Source organism: Mobula birostris, chromosome 11 (assembly GCF_030028105.1).
Source record: "Mobula birostris isolate sMobBir1 chromosome 11, sMobBir1.hap1, whole genome shotgun sequence".
Lineage (NCBI taxonomy): Eukaryota > Metazoa > Chordata > Chondrichthyes > Myliobatiformes > Myliobatidae > Mobula > Mobula birostris.
In genome coordinates, this window is record NC_092380.1 from 91,823,583 (window position 1) to 91,842,614 (window position 19,032).

At 37.9% G+C, this 19,032-nt stretch overlaps 1 protein-coding gene across 1 annotated transcript in view; it reads right to left on the reverse strand.

Annotated features, from left to right (window-relative positions):
• The window catches only part of LOC140205255 (kinesin-like protein KIF18A), a 114,577-nt gene that overhangs the window by 61,207 nt on the left and 34,338 nt on the right, over positions 1–19,032 (reverse strand). Inside the window, 2 exon segments of the mRNA XM_072272706.1 lie at positions 813–887; positions 6,748–6,924. Of these exon segments, the coding sequence (XP_072128807.1) occupies positions 813–887; positions 6,748–6,924 (252 nt within the window).

The window sequence follows — 19,032 nt, forward strand, 5'->3', positions numbered from 1 at the left end:
TATCATATCAGGGAATAAAGATGATTTATGTTGGGAACTGTTTTCCCGGATTTCAGAGAGGAAAACAAAACATCCTATTTTGGCTATTGAAATGCTTCAATCTAGAAATCTGTGCTAAAAGTTAAACAACATTATCTGACTGAATTTCTAGGCAGACTTCTTTAAAGGTTCTGTTTTTTGGACTTTAGCCTACATAAGTCCAATGTCTGAATCTCAATTGTCCACACCTTGTTCAACATTAACATGTTATGTTTCTTTCCTGATCATTGCAAAGCCCTTATTGAAATTATTTTTATTTTCTTATTTCCTTACCCACCTCTGGAATTGCTTTTATTCATCATAGATCGGCCTTTGCTAAATTTCTCAATTCTATCTTTACTGAACCCCTTTCTTTTGATTGTATGCATTTTTGTATTTTTAGTAACCCTCTCAAGGACTATATTTTTGAATGTGCTTTTGTTAAGTTCTCTCTAGTATAATAGTTTTAATGTAGCAAGGACCACATATAGAATAAAAATGATCAGAAGAGTTAACAGAGATGACTGAAAGCACAGACAAAAAGATAAGAGGATCACATAGAATAAAAAAAAATCCTAATTTTGGACACTCGACTTTTATGAATAAACTCATCTCAGGCTTCCAGCCTGGTACCGGTATTGGTTATAACCTGTACAAATCGATACCTGTACCTGGCTGGAAGCCAAAGAAGATTTTATTCATCATATACACCCGGAAAGCACTGGACCGTTTCTCTGCTTTTATGTTCACAATGGACAAGTGTCCCTTCTGTTTGTTAGGATGTAACTACTTACCTCTTTTCTTTGCTCCTCACAAATCTGTGCATATTTACCCACATGGTTATTTAAATTCAAAACATTGCTCTTTATCTAGAAACAAATAGGAAAATAGACAATAAAGCATAAATTAGAACATAGCTATTTCTGGAAAACTAATATCAAACACAAAATACTACCTCAAATTAACATTTAATTAAACTTAATTGCCTGAATTCTATCACATTGAGGAAAGAGAGTACTTCTGAAGTCTGACAGAATTCTGCACATTGTAACATACCTAGACCATGTGTTGATGCAAGTTTATAACATTAATTGTTTGGGTTGTTTGCACCAGATTTACAGTAACGTACAAAAATAAACCAATGTTTCTCATGAGAAGGCAGCACCAAATAAATTACTTCATATCATTCATTTCAATGGGATTGCCTGTAATTAGTATCAAACACTGATAAAACAAAATATAATGCATACAAATCTGATTTAAATACTATGGCACACTGAAAAGTTTGAGTAACATAATAAAATTCAATTCAAAATTGCTGAAAGATATTATTTATTCTATGTTGAAAACGTAAGTTTAGTATGTACTTTCTAAAAGAAAAACCTTCTCGCTGTTTTTTTTAAATACTTTATTTTCAAAATAAAAACAATGAAAATCAACAACAGCATACCAACTCAGACCTGTATAAAAATGAAGTAAGCAAAAAAAAACGGACATAACATTAGAGGGATGCCTATTGTACAAAGTGCTCAAAAATACTAAACATTAAATCTCAAATGAGGGCCGTGAGAAATCAGCTGGGGGGGAAATTGTTCATCCGCCCCCGCCTCGTCCAGGTAGGCAAGAAATGGATCCCAAATAGCCGAAAAGTTTTTAATTGAATTGGTTCTCAAGAACCTAAGTTTCTCCATCTGTATGACTGAGATCATATCAGCCATCCATCTCCGAAAGGAAGGGGGAAGAGGATGATTTCCATTCCCTCAAGAGAAGTCTTTTGGCAACAATCATCCCCAGCATCAGAGACTGTTGTATGGCTGCAAGGAAACAAATAGTAGATCGCGAGCAGCAAATACAGCGAGACCAGCTTCCAAGGGGAAGGATCTTTTATAGGCCTTTGAGTACCAGTCGAATATTTTGGACCAAAATCCAGTCAGTAATGGGCAAAACCAAAAGGTGTGTGATAACGTGGCCTCCGTCCCTTGGCATCTACCACACATTGGCGAGACAGAAGGGTAATTCCTGTGCAATCTAAGTTTAGAGTAGTGGAGACGCTGGACAACTTTAAACTGGATACGTTGGTGCCTGCTGTTAACAGAGCAAGTCTGCATCATAGACAAACACTTGTCCCAGACAGCTTCAGATAATTCAATGCCCAACTCCTCTCTCCAGGCGTCTTTAATCTTCACAGTAGACGCTACAATGCAATTATCAAACAAACGTACAAACTTAGAAATGAGATGCTTGGAGTCAGGAGGGTTCTTCAAAATATCAAAAAAAATGTTTCCCTGGAAGGATTTCAAAATTACAAATCTTAGATTGAATGTAGTGTCTAATTTGTAAGTAATGAAAAAAGTGCAAATGAGGCAGCTCAAATTTCTCTCTTCAGCAGACTAAGTGTTGCAAACAGTCCCTCTATATACAGGTCTTCAATAGAAACTAGACCCTTCTCCCTCCAAGCATGGTAGGTTTTATCTGGCCATGAGGGTAGAAAGGAGTGTTTGAAACTGACTGGTGTTTGTACAGAGGTCTCTGGTAAATTCAGAACGCTCCTAATCTGATTTAGAATTCTGACGGAGTTTTTCAAAACAAAACTTAAACTTTTTGAAGTCCCAGGCTTCTCTAACTTAGAGAACAGCATGGCTGGCAAGGAGGAATTGACAACAGAGCCACATACATAGCCACAAGGGAGCCCCAGGGGCTAGGTTGTCCGGAACCCGCGGTTGCCAAAACATTAAAGCCCTAGCATTAACAGCCCAAATATCTAAATAGCGCATTCAGCTCTCTGGTGAAATGATATCGTATCTGTTAAGTAGGGGCCGTGGACAATTCTGATTTGATGAAGACAGACTTGAGAAGCAAAGGAACATCTGGAGAAATTTCTGAAATGCCTGGTTTCGCTGCAGTTGCTACTGTGCGATCGAGAATCTCCAGAGAGAAGGCCCCAAAATCCCTGGCTTTGACTGCTGCTGGCGACTGAGACTGAGGTCGAAGTGTTCGGATAGAGTTGGTGCTTCGTACTCGGTGTCGGAGGGCTGATCAGAGCTCGAAGTTTTCGGACGACTCAGAGTCGGACTGTGGTCGGGCATGGCAGGGAGAGTTTTCTTCCTTCTCCCGTCTGCGTGAGATGTGGGACTTTCGAGAAACTTTGAGCTTTTTTACTGTGCCATGGACTGTCCTTCATCAAGTTAGCGTATTGTTGCACTGTTGTAACTATATGTTATAATTATAAAAGTTGCTGGTGAACGCAGCAGGCCAGGCAGCACCTCTAGGAAGAGGTGCAGTCGACGTTTCAGGCCGAGACCCTTCGTCAGGACTTCCTTTAGTTAGTCCTGACGAAGGGTCTCGGCCTGAAACGTTGACTGCACCTCTTCCTAGAGATGCTGCCTGGCCTGCTGCGTTCACCAGTAACTTTTATGTGTGTTGCTTGAATTTCCAGCATCTGTAGAATTCCTGTTGTATATGTTATAATTATGTGGTTTTGTTAGTTTTTCAGTCTTGGTCTGTCCTGTGTTCCTGTGATACCACACCGGAGGAATATTGTATCATTTCTTAATGCATACATTACTAAATGACAATAAAAGAGGACTACGTGTCCTCATAATCTAATCTAAATACAGGTAATCCCAGCCCTCCTTCAGACTTGGGCTTTTATGAATGAATTTTCGAAATCCCGTGATTCTTATAATTCCAGATATAAGGCAATATTATGGAGTCCAATTCTTTAAAGAAAACTGATGTAAGAAAAATGGGGAGATTTTGACAAAGGTAGAGAAACCTAGGAAGGGAAGCCATTTTAATTGAATTTATACGACCAATTATGGACAGAGGTACGGTTTCCCAACTTTCTATATTTTGTTTAAGTTTTGAAATAAACTCCATGAAGTTTAATTTGAATATTAATTTAGGATCTTTGGGGATTGCCAAGCCAAGATAAGTAAAGTGATCTTTAACTACTTTGAACGGGACACTTTCCAAGAAACCCCGCATGTAGATGTTGGAGTAGGGGGAAAAAATTAATTCTTGTCCAATTGATTGAGTATCCCCATAGTCTGCCAAAAGAGGTGATTAAATCTGGAAGAGGGATTGACTTTTCTGAGTTTTGTAAGTAGAGTATCACATTGTCAGCATATAAACTAATAAGTGTTTCAATACCTCCTACTTTCAAACCCAGAATATTTGTGTGACTTCTTATTTTTAGGGCAAGGGGCTCTACCGCAACGGTAAAAAGGGCCGGCGATAGAGGGCACCCTGCTGAACTGAACGGTGTAGGGGAAACATTGTCACCATTGGTTATAATAGAACACATTGGGCTGGCGTATATCAGTTTTACCCAAGATAAAAATGACTTGCCAAACCCAAACCTGGACAGTGACTCAAACATGTAAGGCCACTCAATCTGGTCAAAAGCCTTCTGTGCATCAAGGGATAAAATTGCTGCCCCACTAGCTTTCCCATGATCAGCATACATAGTATTAAGAAGGCATCTGACATTGGAAAAAGAGAACCTACCCAGGACAAATCCTGTCTGATCAGGATGATAGATGACAAATGCTTATTTAGTCAGTTAGCCAGCATTTTAGTAATTACCTTTCCATCGAAACTCTGGAGTGCAATGGGCCTATAGCTGGCCAGGCCTGTTTCCTCTTTACCTTTCTTTAAAATGAGGGAAATGTTAGCCTCGTACAATGTTCTAGGCAAGGCTTTATCTCTCTTAGAGCAAGCTATCATTCTGAGGAGAAGTGGGGCAAGGATATCACAGAATTTCTTATAAAATTGACAGCCAAATCGATCTGGCCCAGCAGCCTTGCCGGACGGAAATGACTTAATGGCAGAAGTTATTTCTTCCAATGTGAAGTCAGAATCTAAGTCCTCCCTAGCAGTGTCACTAAGTTTCGGCATTACAAAAGAATCAAAGAAGTCATTCAAATCAGACTGAGTGGCATTGCATTTAGAAGTGCAGAGTTCACTGTAAAATTCCTTAAAACAGTCATTTATCTCCTTGGGGTTAGTTAACAGGGTACCCGCCCTCGATCTAATGCAATGAATTGACCTTAGGGCCTGGGTGCCTGTTAACATGGTTTTGTCACACTTCAAGGTTAATATTTTCCTTTGTAATAGTCAAATTTATAATGAAAGTATAATTTAAAACTTTTTACATCATTTTTAAAGCCACCTGCCAATGGTGCCATTGCAGTAGTTTAGTTTGATATTTTTTTGCTCCTCAGCCTATAAACTCTCAATATCAATTTTTTCTAATTCCTTTCTATTTTAAATAGTTTCAGAATCAGGTTTAATATCACTGGGATATGTTATGAAATTTGTTGCTTTGCAGGAGCAGTACTTTGCAATACATAATAAAACAACTATAAATTACAAATATGTATATACATACAGACATATACTGTATATACATGTACATGGGTCCATTGTCTAATTGTCCATTCAGAAATCCGATGGCAGAGTGAAAAAAAGCTGTTCCTAAAACCTTGAATGTATGTCTTCGGGCTCTTGTAGCTCCTCCTTGATCTTAGCATTTCCTGGATGATGTGAAGGGGGGTCCGTAATGATGGATGCTGCCTTTTTGAGGCATCACCATTTGAAGATGTCCTCAATGCTGAGGAGGCTAGTGTGCCTGATAAAGCTGGTTGAATTTGCAAATTTCTGCAGCTTTTTCCAGTCCTCCATAGTGGCTCCTCTGACTGCCACAATGAGAGATTGCAGATGTCTTTGATCACACCCGCCCGTAACACGATCCAATCAAAAAGCATTGCATATAGAAATGTAAGGATATTCACTTGTAAAAGGTAGATCTAAATTGTTTCTGAGCACTGATTCTGGACTCTCCTACATTCTGACCCTATTTTCTAACCTTACTTACAGAGCTGGAACTCAAAAACACTGCAGATGGTCAAAGATTAAAATAAAAACAGAAAATGTTTCAAATACTCACTCAGTAATTCTTGCAGTATTTGTAAAAAGAGGAACAGTTAAAATTTCGGGCTGAAAATTGTTTATCACAATTGAAAAATTCGATTAAGTTGGGCTTAAACTGCAAAGAGGGTGTTCCAATGAGGTCCAATATAAGCTGTGGAAGAGCAACTCATTCTACATCTGTGCACTTTTTAGATTGAGGGTACAACATCAAATTAAGCAATTTCAAGTTTTTCTGTTTGTATCAGAATTGACCAGTTCTATTCTAATATTATCTAAGTGTAATATTAACACAGTTTCTTTCTCCCCACATCATTGACTGATCTGCTGGGCATTTCAAACATTCTCCTTTTGGCTTCAGGATTCATAGGTTTTACCAGTCTTTTTTTTTCTATTCTCCCTAATAGTGCTGATTAATCCATTAACTTCCTGGCTCCATACACAATGGGTTCACCTACAGAACCCCGGGCTCATTCTATCACAGATTGGCTCATTGTCCTACCTAGCTCTTCTTCACAGTCTATGCAACTTAAAACCAAGTTAGTGATACAGCAGATGCTGAAATCTGGAGTCTGCAACCCTGACCATGCACTCCCACTGAGGTGTTGCTTGACCTTACTGGGTTCCTCCAGCAGAATGTTGTTCCTTAAAACTAACTTATTTTATTTCCCCATTTTTTGGGTTTTTAACCTGTTAACTGTTTCTCTTTCCAGGGATGCTGCAAGACATGCTAAGTGCTTCCAAAACTAAATTTGATTTTCTAACTGCAATTAGCAAACATACACAAACAAAACTTACTGAAGATTTTATATCTTTGGCTCGATTAGCATATTTTAGTGTGTTATAGGTATCTTCGTATGACAAAGAAGACGGGCTGATGGTAGCTATCATTATTGTTTGGCAATTTCCTCCCAGAGAATCCTTCAAAAGTCGAGTTAGTTTACTGTTCCTGTATGGAATATGCTGAGTCTTTCTCTGTAAAATAAGATATACATCATAACACTAGATTTTGTGAATATATACCGCAACACTAAGTAGAGGAATTTACAGAAGATATCACATTTAATGTGAAACTATTGCATGTCTAAAACTTTCATGAACTTTAGTTTGTAGATTCTGCAGCTGTCCTTAGACACCATGTCTCAATTCTCAGTAACCGGCTAAACAGGAATGAATGCTTTATACCCTTACCTTGAGATTAGTTATCACAAACATTCATTGCAAGCTGACAAAACTCTCATTGCTATCTTGACTATATTTGCTCCCATATTGCCTCCTACAAAGACTTCATCTTCTTTCCCAGTACGTCCCTCCTTAATGACGGGATTTTCTCCATAGAAGAGCCTCTTCTTAAGCAGTGGCATGCCCTCTACCATAGCAGGCAGAACCCTCAATCACATCTCATTCATTTCCCCCATCTCTGCTCTCACTTTCTCTATTCCTGGACAGAGCAAGGATAGAGATCCCAGATCATCATCTTCCATTCCACTGATCTCCATGTTGTAATTTCTTCTACCGTCAACAACATCCCACCATCAAATCAACAGACACTAATAATTGTGACAGTTGGTAATATGAAACACTAATTTAGTAAGTAATGGAAGTTACATTTTAGAGGAAATAGCCAAGACAAGGGGAAACTTGGAGTAGATGACAACATTCATATATATGAATAAAGATATGAGTTAAATTCCACTCTACGATTTGAAACACGATATCTTTAATTATAGTGATAGTATTGAGAAAATGCAAAAATTGAAATGTGATGCTTCAATCCAATTTTAGTTGCTAAGTGATTTGTAAGTGTTATCACATGTGCGAAGTACAATAGAGAAATGACACCTGCATAGGTGTGAACTACGACAGGAAGCACCTAGTTATCTGGTTGTATTTTTTATTGGGTGGGATTGGAAAAGGCTGCAAACAAACACAAAATTGTTTCCATCAGTTACACATAAAGGTTTGCTCTGAGAAAGTAGCTGAGAAAGGTGAAATTAGAGCTGGATTGAAAATATTGGATTTAAAACCGATTGCTACCTATCCCAGAATACCAAGAAATAAGTTAGTGCATTTTATATACCTGTCCTTTGTTAGCTCAGATCAGAAGCTACATGACTATATCTAATTTATACCCTGGTCTGAAGCAACAACTGAAGTTTCCATTACTGAATGACAGCAGTTATTAGTCCCTCTACCCTTGCTGGTCAACTTTCTATGTAGCATGAACCGGCATATCATTAACAATACCATACACAGCCAGAGGTAATCAGCAACTCCCTGCCAATCAAATTTGGTGACAACATAATCAGGATATAAGGTTCCTGAACTGTACAGTGGGCACACTGCTGTAAGTTTGCTTTGTTGCTCTTTAAACCTGTAATCCATAATAATAGGCAAATGTGGACTAGTAAATGTTTCCTGTGGCCCACCTTGTGCTTCCATGAACCCGAAGTGGCTTTTTTACTCACAGTAGTTTAAAAATGAAATTTCCTCAACCATCTATTTACTATACCTAATATGAATATCCTATGGGTGGTATAAAGGAAATGGATAGCCTTGTCATCCTAAAAGAAATAACTACAGATTTTTTTTTGTGTAAAATATTCAAAACACTAAATGAGTTAGCATTTGCTGTCTGGTGATGTAGTGGCATCCACACCGGACTTCGGGGCGAGTGGTCTTGGGTTCGAATCCGGCCAGCTTCTTGCATGGTTTCCATCTGTGCTGGGTTGAGCATTGAGCTAGCAACTTGCCTTTGCAAAAAAGACAGACAAATGCTAAAGGAACGGCAAGGTTGCCGGCTGATGCACCAAAAGGCGCTAAGAGGAACTCAACTCAAATGAACTAGCATCAGCAAGAAAATGCCTGGTTTTCTTTTGCAGCTAGATTGCATGTATTCTAGGATTCTTAGATCGATGGTACCATAATCTTTGCTCAAGCGCATATCAGGGGTGATACTGATGCAGCATCATTGACAACTTAATGGCCAGATGGTTAGGGTAGGGAGTGTGTGGGAGGGAAAAAGTGGAGAAAGATTGTGCTTAATTTGAAAGTGTTCAGTCAAAGTCAGACAATTTGGCAGGTGGTGGGCAAAGAGAAGTGAAACATGAAATTTGCTCAATTAATTGCCTGAATGCTATATATGAACAAGTTTTCCACAGGGAGCAATATTATCCTGAGTCTGACTGAATTAGAAAACACTGCATTATGCAATTTAATTTTGAAACACCTGCATTTATAAAGTTATTTCTCTACAAGTTCTACAAATCTAGGACTTAGCACCCACATACTAGTCATTTATTTTCTACAATTCATACACAGAATACAAAGCAGAAAATGCAGGCTGTAAAATTTAGTTCAATGTCAAATCAAATACTAAAAGCAAAATTGAGAAAAATAGTTTTAACACAGGATTGCATGAAGAAAATTAACTTTTTATTAATGTGTCTATAGCAGTATGTAAGAAATCGTACCGCGAAAAAGCTGAATGCAATCGAATCAATTCTCACTAAGATGTCAATTATTTGAGGATTAGAACTATAGCAATTACATAACATTTTGCATGTTGCATTGCTCAGTTTTTTTAAGTAAGAAAGTTTAGCATTCCCTCTGGAAACCTGTTAAATTTGGAGAAACAGGGAAGTTGCTGTTCTTTAAAAAAAGTACTTGCGTCCTGAGGTATACTTTATTATCATCTTAGAGCTATCACTAAATCTAGCCTGAAAAGTTCTATTTTTGCTGCATCACTGGTTAGATGCTATTAAATCCATAAAGTCTGAACCTTGTTGCTAAAAACCATAAAAGGAATTTAATCAATTACTAATACTTCCTTAACATGCTTTTCTAAAATGATTTTGATTCATAATATTTATCATCCTGCTCTGGAATTACAAAATAAACTATCTATTAAAATAGTCTTGTGAATCATGAGATATTCTAGTTAGTACATCGGAATATTTAAATCATTGGAATGTCTCAAGCACCTTCATTTGACTTTCTAATTTTAACTGTGCCAACACCAGATTTCCACTGAATTTAGATTAATTTATGGTACTTTTAATTAACTGCTCATAAATCATGAAAATTGCATAATACTTCTCTTCAGTTACATTTTATTTCACGTACCAAGGAAAAAGTCTACCACAGATCAAATAGTTCAATATGTGGCCAAAGACTAAACGTTAATGTATTTCAGGGTTATAACATCATGACAATTGTTGAGATTACATGATATATCCCACTACCATGTAATGACAAATGGGATCTCAGAACAACTTGAAAAATTAGAAGCAAGTTTGGATTCTCTGGTCACTGATGAAGGACCATTGCTCACTGATGACAAAGGAAAAGAAAAGCTTCCTACAATGATTTATGGGGATCTGTGTCATGGAGTATAACTTTCCAATCATCAATTGCAAATGGATATCTTCAGTACAGGCTTGTGGTGTCAAACAAGTGATGCCATCTGGCTGGTTAAGTAGTGAACCAGACTAATGAATTCTGGGCAGGCAGAAAACATAATGACTAATTATTTTATAACTTCAGCATTTACAGGTAGAAGGTAAATGCTAGGTTGTACTGTACATAATCCTAATATCGATGGACATTTGAAATAGCTTCAAAGAAAAAGCATTCAAGAGATTATACTCCATATATATGAAATTTTTAAAGACCTGAAAAGTTGTTCAACAATTATTACAGTTTATATGCTAATTAACATAAAATATACCTCATTCAATGAGGATAATGTTTTAATTGGTCCTTTGAATATTAACAGAGGTAGAAAGTTTCCATGAACTTCATTGATTCTACACAAACTACAAAAGCACATCCTGTGGAACAGCTAATATCAAGAACATCACTTCTGGGTTTTCATGTTTAACTGCTCATAATCAAAATTGGAAATAGCTATCAGTTTCAGAATATGCATAGCACTACTATACTATAACAAATTACTATTTCACATAAAACAACACTTGGAAGAGGTTGTGCTTCTAATGTACTGTAAAATACATGCATGCAAGTAAAAGTGAGTTACCAAAGTTTCCACACAAAACTTTTGAGATAGTCTTGAAAAATATTTTCAAATGAAATAAGAGGATATTTGGCTCAAGATTGTGGGAGGAAATTGAAGCACCTGGGGGACCCACATAATAGCAGGAAGAACTTGCAAAGTCCACTCTGAAAGCAACAAAGGACATGATCTAACCAGGTAGTGCTGCAGACTCACTGGAGCTGTGAAGCTGCAGCACTACTTGCTATGATACCATGTTGCTTCCTGATAGACTGTTACACAATTAATGCATTCTAGAGCTATTACCTATTCTGTGCACATTGATTCCATGAAAATCACACCAACAAATAGGATATACATATAGTCATACTTGTAACGTTTATATAACAATGCAAATAACTTCAATACGAAAAAAAATCAACAATGGCAAATGCCAAATCAGCACAAACTTAAATTCAATCCCTTAAAAAGTGTTAGAGATGCCTTTCATAGTTTAATTTATTTTCCACAAGTTTATGCACAATATAGGCTAATTTTACATTGCTTATACAACTCAAATGTATAAAAATCTTTTAGCTTATTCTTTCATGAAATGTGAACAAATAGATTCACGTTGCATTCTTTCACCATAATCTACTTGCATTCACACTTTTCTATAGATTGGTTTATAATATCACATTATTTCAATTATTTAAATATACATAGAAATAAAACTTATTTTACAAATAGTCTAAACAACTTAGAATAAAAAAAATAGAAACATAGAAAAACTACAGTGCAATACAGGCCCTTCGGCCCACAATGCTGTACCGAACATTTACTTGCTTTTGAAATTACCTAGGGTTACCGATAGCCCTTTACTTTTCTAAGTTCCATGTACCTATCCAGGAGTCTCTTAAAAGACCTCATCGTATCCACCTCCACCACCATCGCCGGCAGCCCATTCCACTCACTCATCACTCTGCATAAAAAAAAAATTTCCTCTGACATCTCTGTACTTACTTCCAAGAACCTTAAAACTGTTCCCACTCGTGATAACCATTTCATACCTGGGAAAAAGCCTCCATCGCCACGATCAATGCCTCTCATCATCTAATACACCTCTATCAGGTCACCTCTGATTCTCCGTCGCTCCAAGGAGAAAAGGCCAAGCTCAGTCAACCTATTCTCATAAGGCATGCTCCCCAATCCAGGCAACATCCTTGAAAATCTCCTCTGTGCCCTTTCTATGGTTTCCATGTCCTTCCTGTAGTGACTTGACCAGAACTGAGCACTGTACTCCAAGTGGGTTCTGACCAGGGTCCTATATAGCTGTCACATTACCTCTCGGCTCTTAAACTCAATCTCACGGTTGATGAAGGCCAATGCACCGTATGCCTTCTTAACCACAGAGTCAACCTGCGCAGCAACTTTGAGTGTCCTATGGACTCGGACCCCAAGATCCCTCTGATCCTCCACACTGCCAAGAGTCTTACCATTAATACTATATTCTGCCATCATATTTTACCTACAAAATGAACCACTTCACACTTAGCTGGGTTGAACTCCATCTGCTACTTCTCAGCCCAGTTTTGCATCCTATCAATGTCCCGCTCTAACCCCTGACAGCCCTCCAGACTATCCACAACACCCCCAACCTTTGTGTCATCAGCAAATTTACTAAGCCATCCCTCCACTTCCTCATCCAGGTCATTTATAAAAATCACAAAGAGAAGGGGTCCCAGAACAGATCCGAGGCACACCACTGGTCACCGAACTACATGCGGAATATGACCCGTCTACAACCACTCTTTGCCTTCTATTATCAAGCCAATTCTGGATCCACAATGCAATGTTCCCTTGGATCCCATGCCTCCTTACTTTCTCAATAAGCCTTGCATGGGGTACCTTATCAATATACACTACATCTTGCTGAAATCCATATACACTACATCTACTGCTCTGCCTTCATCTATGTGTTTAGTCACATCCTCAAAAAATTCAATCAGGCTTGTAAGGCACAACCTGTCTTTGACAAAGCAATGCTGACTATTCCTAATCATATTATGCCTCTCCAAATGTTCATAAATCCTGCCCCTCAGGATCTTCTCCATCAACTTACCAACCACTGAAGTAAGACTCACTGGTCTATAATTTCTTGAGCAAAAGGTTTTCTCAATTGTAGTGATTTTTAAAAGCTAAGCATCTTCTGACACTTTCTGGATTCTATCATATTTCCTCTGCTCACTCGGGACTCAAAGACAAGGAGAGCATATACAAAGGAATCGATTCCAGTGTTAACAGGAGGTGATTCAAGAACCTAAAAGCATGCATACAAGGATAGAAAAAGTGGAAAAACAGACTAGCCTTTTTTTGGCATACTTCATTAATAATTTTAAAGCACTAAATGGGATAACTGACACTTAAGACCGTAAAACATTGAAGCAGAATTCGTCTATTTAGCTGTTCAAGTCTGCTCCGCCATTCAGTCATGGCCGATTTATTTCCCCTCTGAGCCCATTCTCCTCATAACCTTTGACACCCTTACTAATAAGGAACTTAAGGTTTCACTTAAGGTGCATACCTCAGATGGTAAGGTAAATTTATCAAAGTATTATCAGGGTAGAACAGTTGGCTAAGCATATAGCCTTGTGGTGCACCTGTGCTGATATAGATTGTGGAGATGTTTTTGCCAATCTGAACTGATTGAGATCAGCAAGTGCATGGTCTCAAGACCATGGATATAGGTGTGATATCACAGGTACACAGACACTGTAAGAATTCTAATTAGAAAAGAAGAAAATAGCTGGAGTAAGTCACCTGATCCTAACTCCCCTCCTGTACCAACTTCTCATAGTACTCAGTTCATAATTTAAAAAGAGCCTCGTATTTAAAATTTCTAGTCTCCATGATTTTGTTAGGGTAGAGAATTCCAGAGATTCATCATCCTCAGTTTAAAAAAAATCCTATAGTATTTAAGTTTTAAATTATCATTAATAATGATTTAATGAACGTTTTCTCAAGTCCCCACGAGTGGAAAAATGTCAACATCTATTTTTTCCATACCCTTTTAGCATTCTATGTTTTGATATAATAACATTCATTTTTCTTAACTCCCAAAGAGTTTCAACTTCTTTAGCTGCTTGTGGTAGAATAATCCTCTCATCCAAATTAGTTTGGTAAATCCTTTGTTAGTATATTCCTACTTAAAGAAGGGGACCAAAACAGAGTATTTCAATTGTTTTAACAATACTTCCTTTTATCTAAACTCTTATCCTCATGCAATCAAGATAAATGTGCATCTGATTTTCACCATTTAGGACTACATAAGAGGATGCTTGGCATGCAGAAGACAAAAGAATAGGTATGATTAGCACCCTGATTCCATTGCCTATTATTTTCCCCTTGGTGATGGTCCAGACAAATATATGAACACACAGCAAAACCTGCCAAATCTCTCAAGTACACACTATTTCATTTTATCTATAGACACAAAAGGCAAATGTTATGTATTTGAAGACTGCATTAATCTTTGTGCTTTTCTACGTCTACTTTAATTAAATTCTTTTTACTTCTATAAATGGGTACAAAGATCAAAAGCACTAGATTTCTGTACATAGTTACCAGCCTTTGAAACTTCTATGTCACTTAATAGTTTCAAATAGTTTCTATTTTCAAGTGAAGTAAAATGTTTATTTGAAAAGGTAGTTTCACTACACAATAAACTTATTATTTCTGCAATAGTTCAAAGGAGAAAATAATACATGGATAAAAGAGCACCTTCCAACTTAAGAACATCCATTGATCAACACTTTCATTCTGCAAATACACTTTTATGGTGCGATTGACAAGTCAACAAACAGATTGGCTTCACTTTAATATAATATATTGATATGTTCTCGACAAAAATAGTTTCCTCCTTAAAGTTTCACAGATTGCTCTGGAGATTAAACACAGAGGTGCATATTGAGATATGACTAATTCATTGATTAATTTAATGACAGATATGATCACCTCAACACAAAAATAATAATGTTAAAGAGTTTTATTAAACTTCAAATAGAAAACAAATGTTTTATTTTCCTGTATTTAGACCAATCTAAATATTCAATTCATTCAGCAATAACTTTCATGGGAACTTGCAATAATACAAAGATCCAGGTTTTATGGTATCCCAGATTTTATAAAGACATCAATATTAGTATTTTAAACGGGGTAAATCAGCTGGCACTTGAAACTAAAATGCAGAAATCCACAAGTTGGCAGAAATCCACAAGTTTACAGAAATACCTTGTCCTCTGCCAGGTGAACTATTACTGCCCTCATCAGGACTTGGCATAGAAGTCAAAGGCACCAGTTTAGGGTGCAGGTCCAACAAGCAAATAGAAATGCAAGCTATTGCAAGACGATTCAAGCACAAGAGTAAAAACATCCTACGACAATCATGTATGACAATGGTGAAACTGGTGGTGCAATACTATGTACAGGTTTAAGCTCTCCACTCAAGAGCAGATATATTCATCATAGGAGTGTAATAATATTAAGCAGAATAATTTCGGGAATAGTGATGTGTGTGAGTTATCCTATAGGAAGAGTTTAAGCAGACTAGATCTACACTGGATTTCAGAGGAATGAGAGATTTGCAGAACTGAAACAGGCTAATAATCCTTTTCACTTGCCTACATTGGGCTCATATCCATCTATGCATGGCCCATCCAAATACCTTTTAAATGTTTTAATTACATTTAACTCTACCCATTTCCTCTGGCAGTTTGTTCCCTTTAACCACCATAATGTGTGGAAAAATTTAGCCCTCAGACTGCCTTCAGATGCTAAACCTGCACCATCTCGTTTTAGACTTCAACAAAAGGAAAATGACATCTACAGGTTCCTTACCTATGCCCCTCATGAATTTACAAATCTCTGTGAGGTCACCTTCAGATTCCTGCATTCCAATGAGAATAAACCCAACCAATTCGATCACTCCTTATAAGTATGGCCTTCTATTTTACAATAGGGTCTTTTACGAGACTCTTGGATAGGTAAAGTAAGTACATGTTTGGCACAGCATTGTGGGCCAAAGTGCCTGTATTGTGCTGTAGGCTTTCTATGTTCTTAAGTTTCTATAAATTTCTTCAGCATTCTTTTTGAAGCTACCCCATCCTTGCTGTAGCGTGTCAATTGACAGTGTAGACAATTCTTCAGGTGCTGAATGACCAACGTTCTATACAGGCACACGATGATAAACCACTGTAATATACAAAATTCTCACAGGTAGACATAGGGATGATGATTTCCACAACTGAGGTGTCTAGAATCAGTAGTCTCAGCCTCAAAATAACACGGCATGCCATCTAAGGTGAAATGACATTTTTTAAAATGTAGTGAGTGCTGATCAGTGGAATACTCTACCCAAGGAGGTGCTGGTCCTAAAGGTTTGAATATTAATGGATCTAGGGATACTTTAGTACAGGAAAGTAGTGCCTTGTGGCAGTATTATCTTATTAAACGGCAAACCAGAGATTGGACTGAATGGCCTACTCATGATTTTTACTTCATGCTCTTATCTGTTTATCTGCTTTTACATTCAAACAGATTCAAATTCAGACCATTGCTTTCAGAAATGTTTTAATTTTACAAGTATGAAATCTCATTCCATTCCGAGAAGATTAATGCCAGGTTTAAAAATGGTTTTACTTTAACATTTCTTTTATCCTTATTCTTCCATCCCAATGGACTGTAATTTGTCTTTCTGCACACAACTTTCTTATCTTTGCTCCAATTTTTAATAAGCTATTTTGCATTGTTCTACACTTAAATGTGATTGCTTGGAGAGTACTGGGGAAGCATATAGAAGATAAATTAAAATAGTAGCTGTCAAGCCCATACATCAGTGCAACTATATGCAAATATGCAGGTGACAAAGGCACACAGCTGGTAGTACAGCTGATTTCAGATCCAGCAACTCAGGTTCAATCCTGGCCTCCAGTGCTCTCTTGTGGAGTCAGCACAGTCTCCTTGGTGATATGGGTTGATAGTTTAATTGGCTACTATAAACTGCCTCTGGTCTGCAGATGAGTGGTATAACCTAGCGGAGTTGCTACCAATATTAGGGAAAATAAAATGGGTTGAGTCTTACCAAAGGGTTTCAGCCCAAAACATCTGCTATACTTCCACCCCCCCCCCGCCCCCCGATAGATGCTGCCTGGCCTGCTGAGTTCCTCCAGCATTTTGAGTGTTACATGGGATTAGTGCATGTGGCTACTCATTAGTTAGCATAGATATAGTGGACCAAAGGATATCCCACTACGGTACAACTAACAAAAACATTCCTTTACCACAGAAAACTTTTGCTTTTGAAGTGATATCACTAACTTGGTCAAGGTATTAATTATCTTAATCAATTAGTATGATTAATATTTAATTACTTTGTTATAATGGCCACATTTCAAGTCTTTGTCCTTAAAAATTTCGATCATCCTGCATGAAAATTTCAGTAATCCACAAACAAAAATTCTTATGATTTAATTATGACTAATAATTATGCATCTGCTTTATTGAAGGCATTGGTTACATTTATGAATAGTCTGCTTTCTATATTTTTGATAGTTTGTATTTTATTTTTGGAGAACCTTAGCTCCATCTACAAACATGAGTGCATTTTCACCAGCTTAAATATTTAAGTTTTGAAACTAACATAGGTTGACACAGTAAAATTGTAAAGCTTCTTAATATGCATTTATGAACCAGGAAGCTACATGGTTCCTTTGGCATTTTGTCATCATCAATTATACCATTATTGGCCCCTGTGCCTAGACCTCATCTTACCCTCAATGTTGAATCCTAGTTGTCTTGACTATAGAACATAGAATAGTACAGCACAGTACAGGCCCTTCGGCCCACAATGTTGTGCTGACCCTTAAACCCTACCTCCCATATAACCCCCACCTTAAATTCCTCCATATACCTATCTAGCAGTCTCTTAAATTTCACTAGTGTATCTGCCTCCACCACTGACTCAAGCAGTGCATTTCACGCACCAACCACTCTCTGAGTAAAAAACCTTCCTCTAATATCCCCCTTGAACTTCCCACCCCTTACCTTAAAGCCATGTCCTCTTGTACTAAGCAGTGGTGCCCTGGGGAAGAGGCACTGGCTGTCCACTCTATCTATTCCTCTTATTATCTTGTATACCTCTATCATGTCTCCTCTCATCCTCCTTCTCTGCAAAGGGTAAAGCCCTAGCTCCCTTAATCTCTGATCATAATGCATACTCTCTAAACCAGGCAGCATCCTGGTAAATCTCCTCTGTACCCTTTCCAATGCTTCCACTTCCTTCCTATAGTAAGGCGACCAGAACTGGACACAGTACTCCAAGTGTGCCCTAACCAGAGTTTTATAGAGCTGCATCATTACCCCGCGACTCTTAGACACTATCCCTCCACTTATGAAAGCTAACACCCCATAAGCTTTCTTAACTACCCTATCTACCTGAGAGGCAACTTTCAGGGATCTATGGACATGTACCCCCAGACCCCTCTGCTCCACCACACTACCAAATATCCTGCCATTTACTTTGTACTCTGCCTTGGAGTTTGTCCTGCCAAAGTGTACCACCTCGCACTTCTCTGGGTTGAACTCCATCTGCCACTTCTCAGCCCACTTCTGCATCCTATCAATGTCTCTCTGCAATCTTTGACAATCCTCTACACTATCTACAACACCAACCTCTGTCATCTGCAAACTTGCCAACCCACCCTTCTACCCCCACATCCAGGTCGTTAATAAAAATCACGAAAAGCAGAGGTCCCAGAACCGATCCTTGTGGGACACCACTAGTCACAATCCTCCAATCCGAATGTACTCCCGCCACCATGACCCTCTGCTTTCTGCAGGCAAGCCAACTCTGAATCTACCTGGCCAAACTTCCCTGGATCCATGCCTTCTGACTTTCTGAATTCCAAAATGCTCAGAATCCCAAAAAAAATACAACCCAAAACATTTTTTCCTCACCTTGGCGCTCTAGGGTCCTTCCCTTACTCCAGGACTATATTTCCTAATTTTGGATAGGAACATCTCTAAAGTTGTTT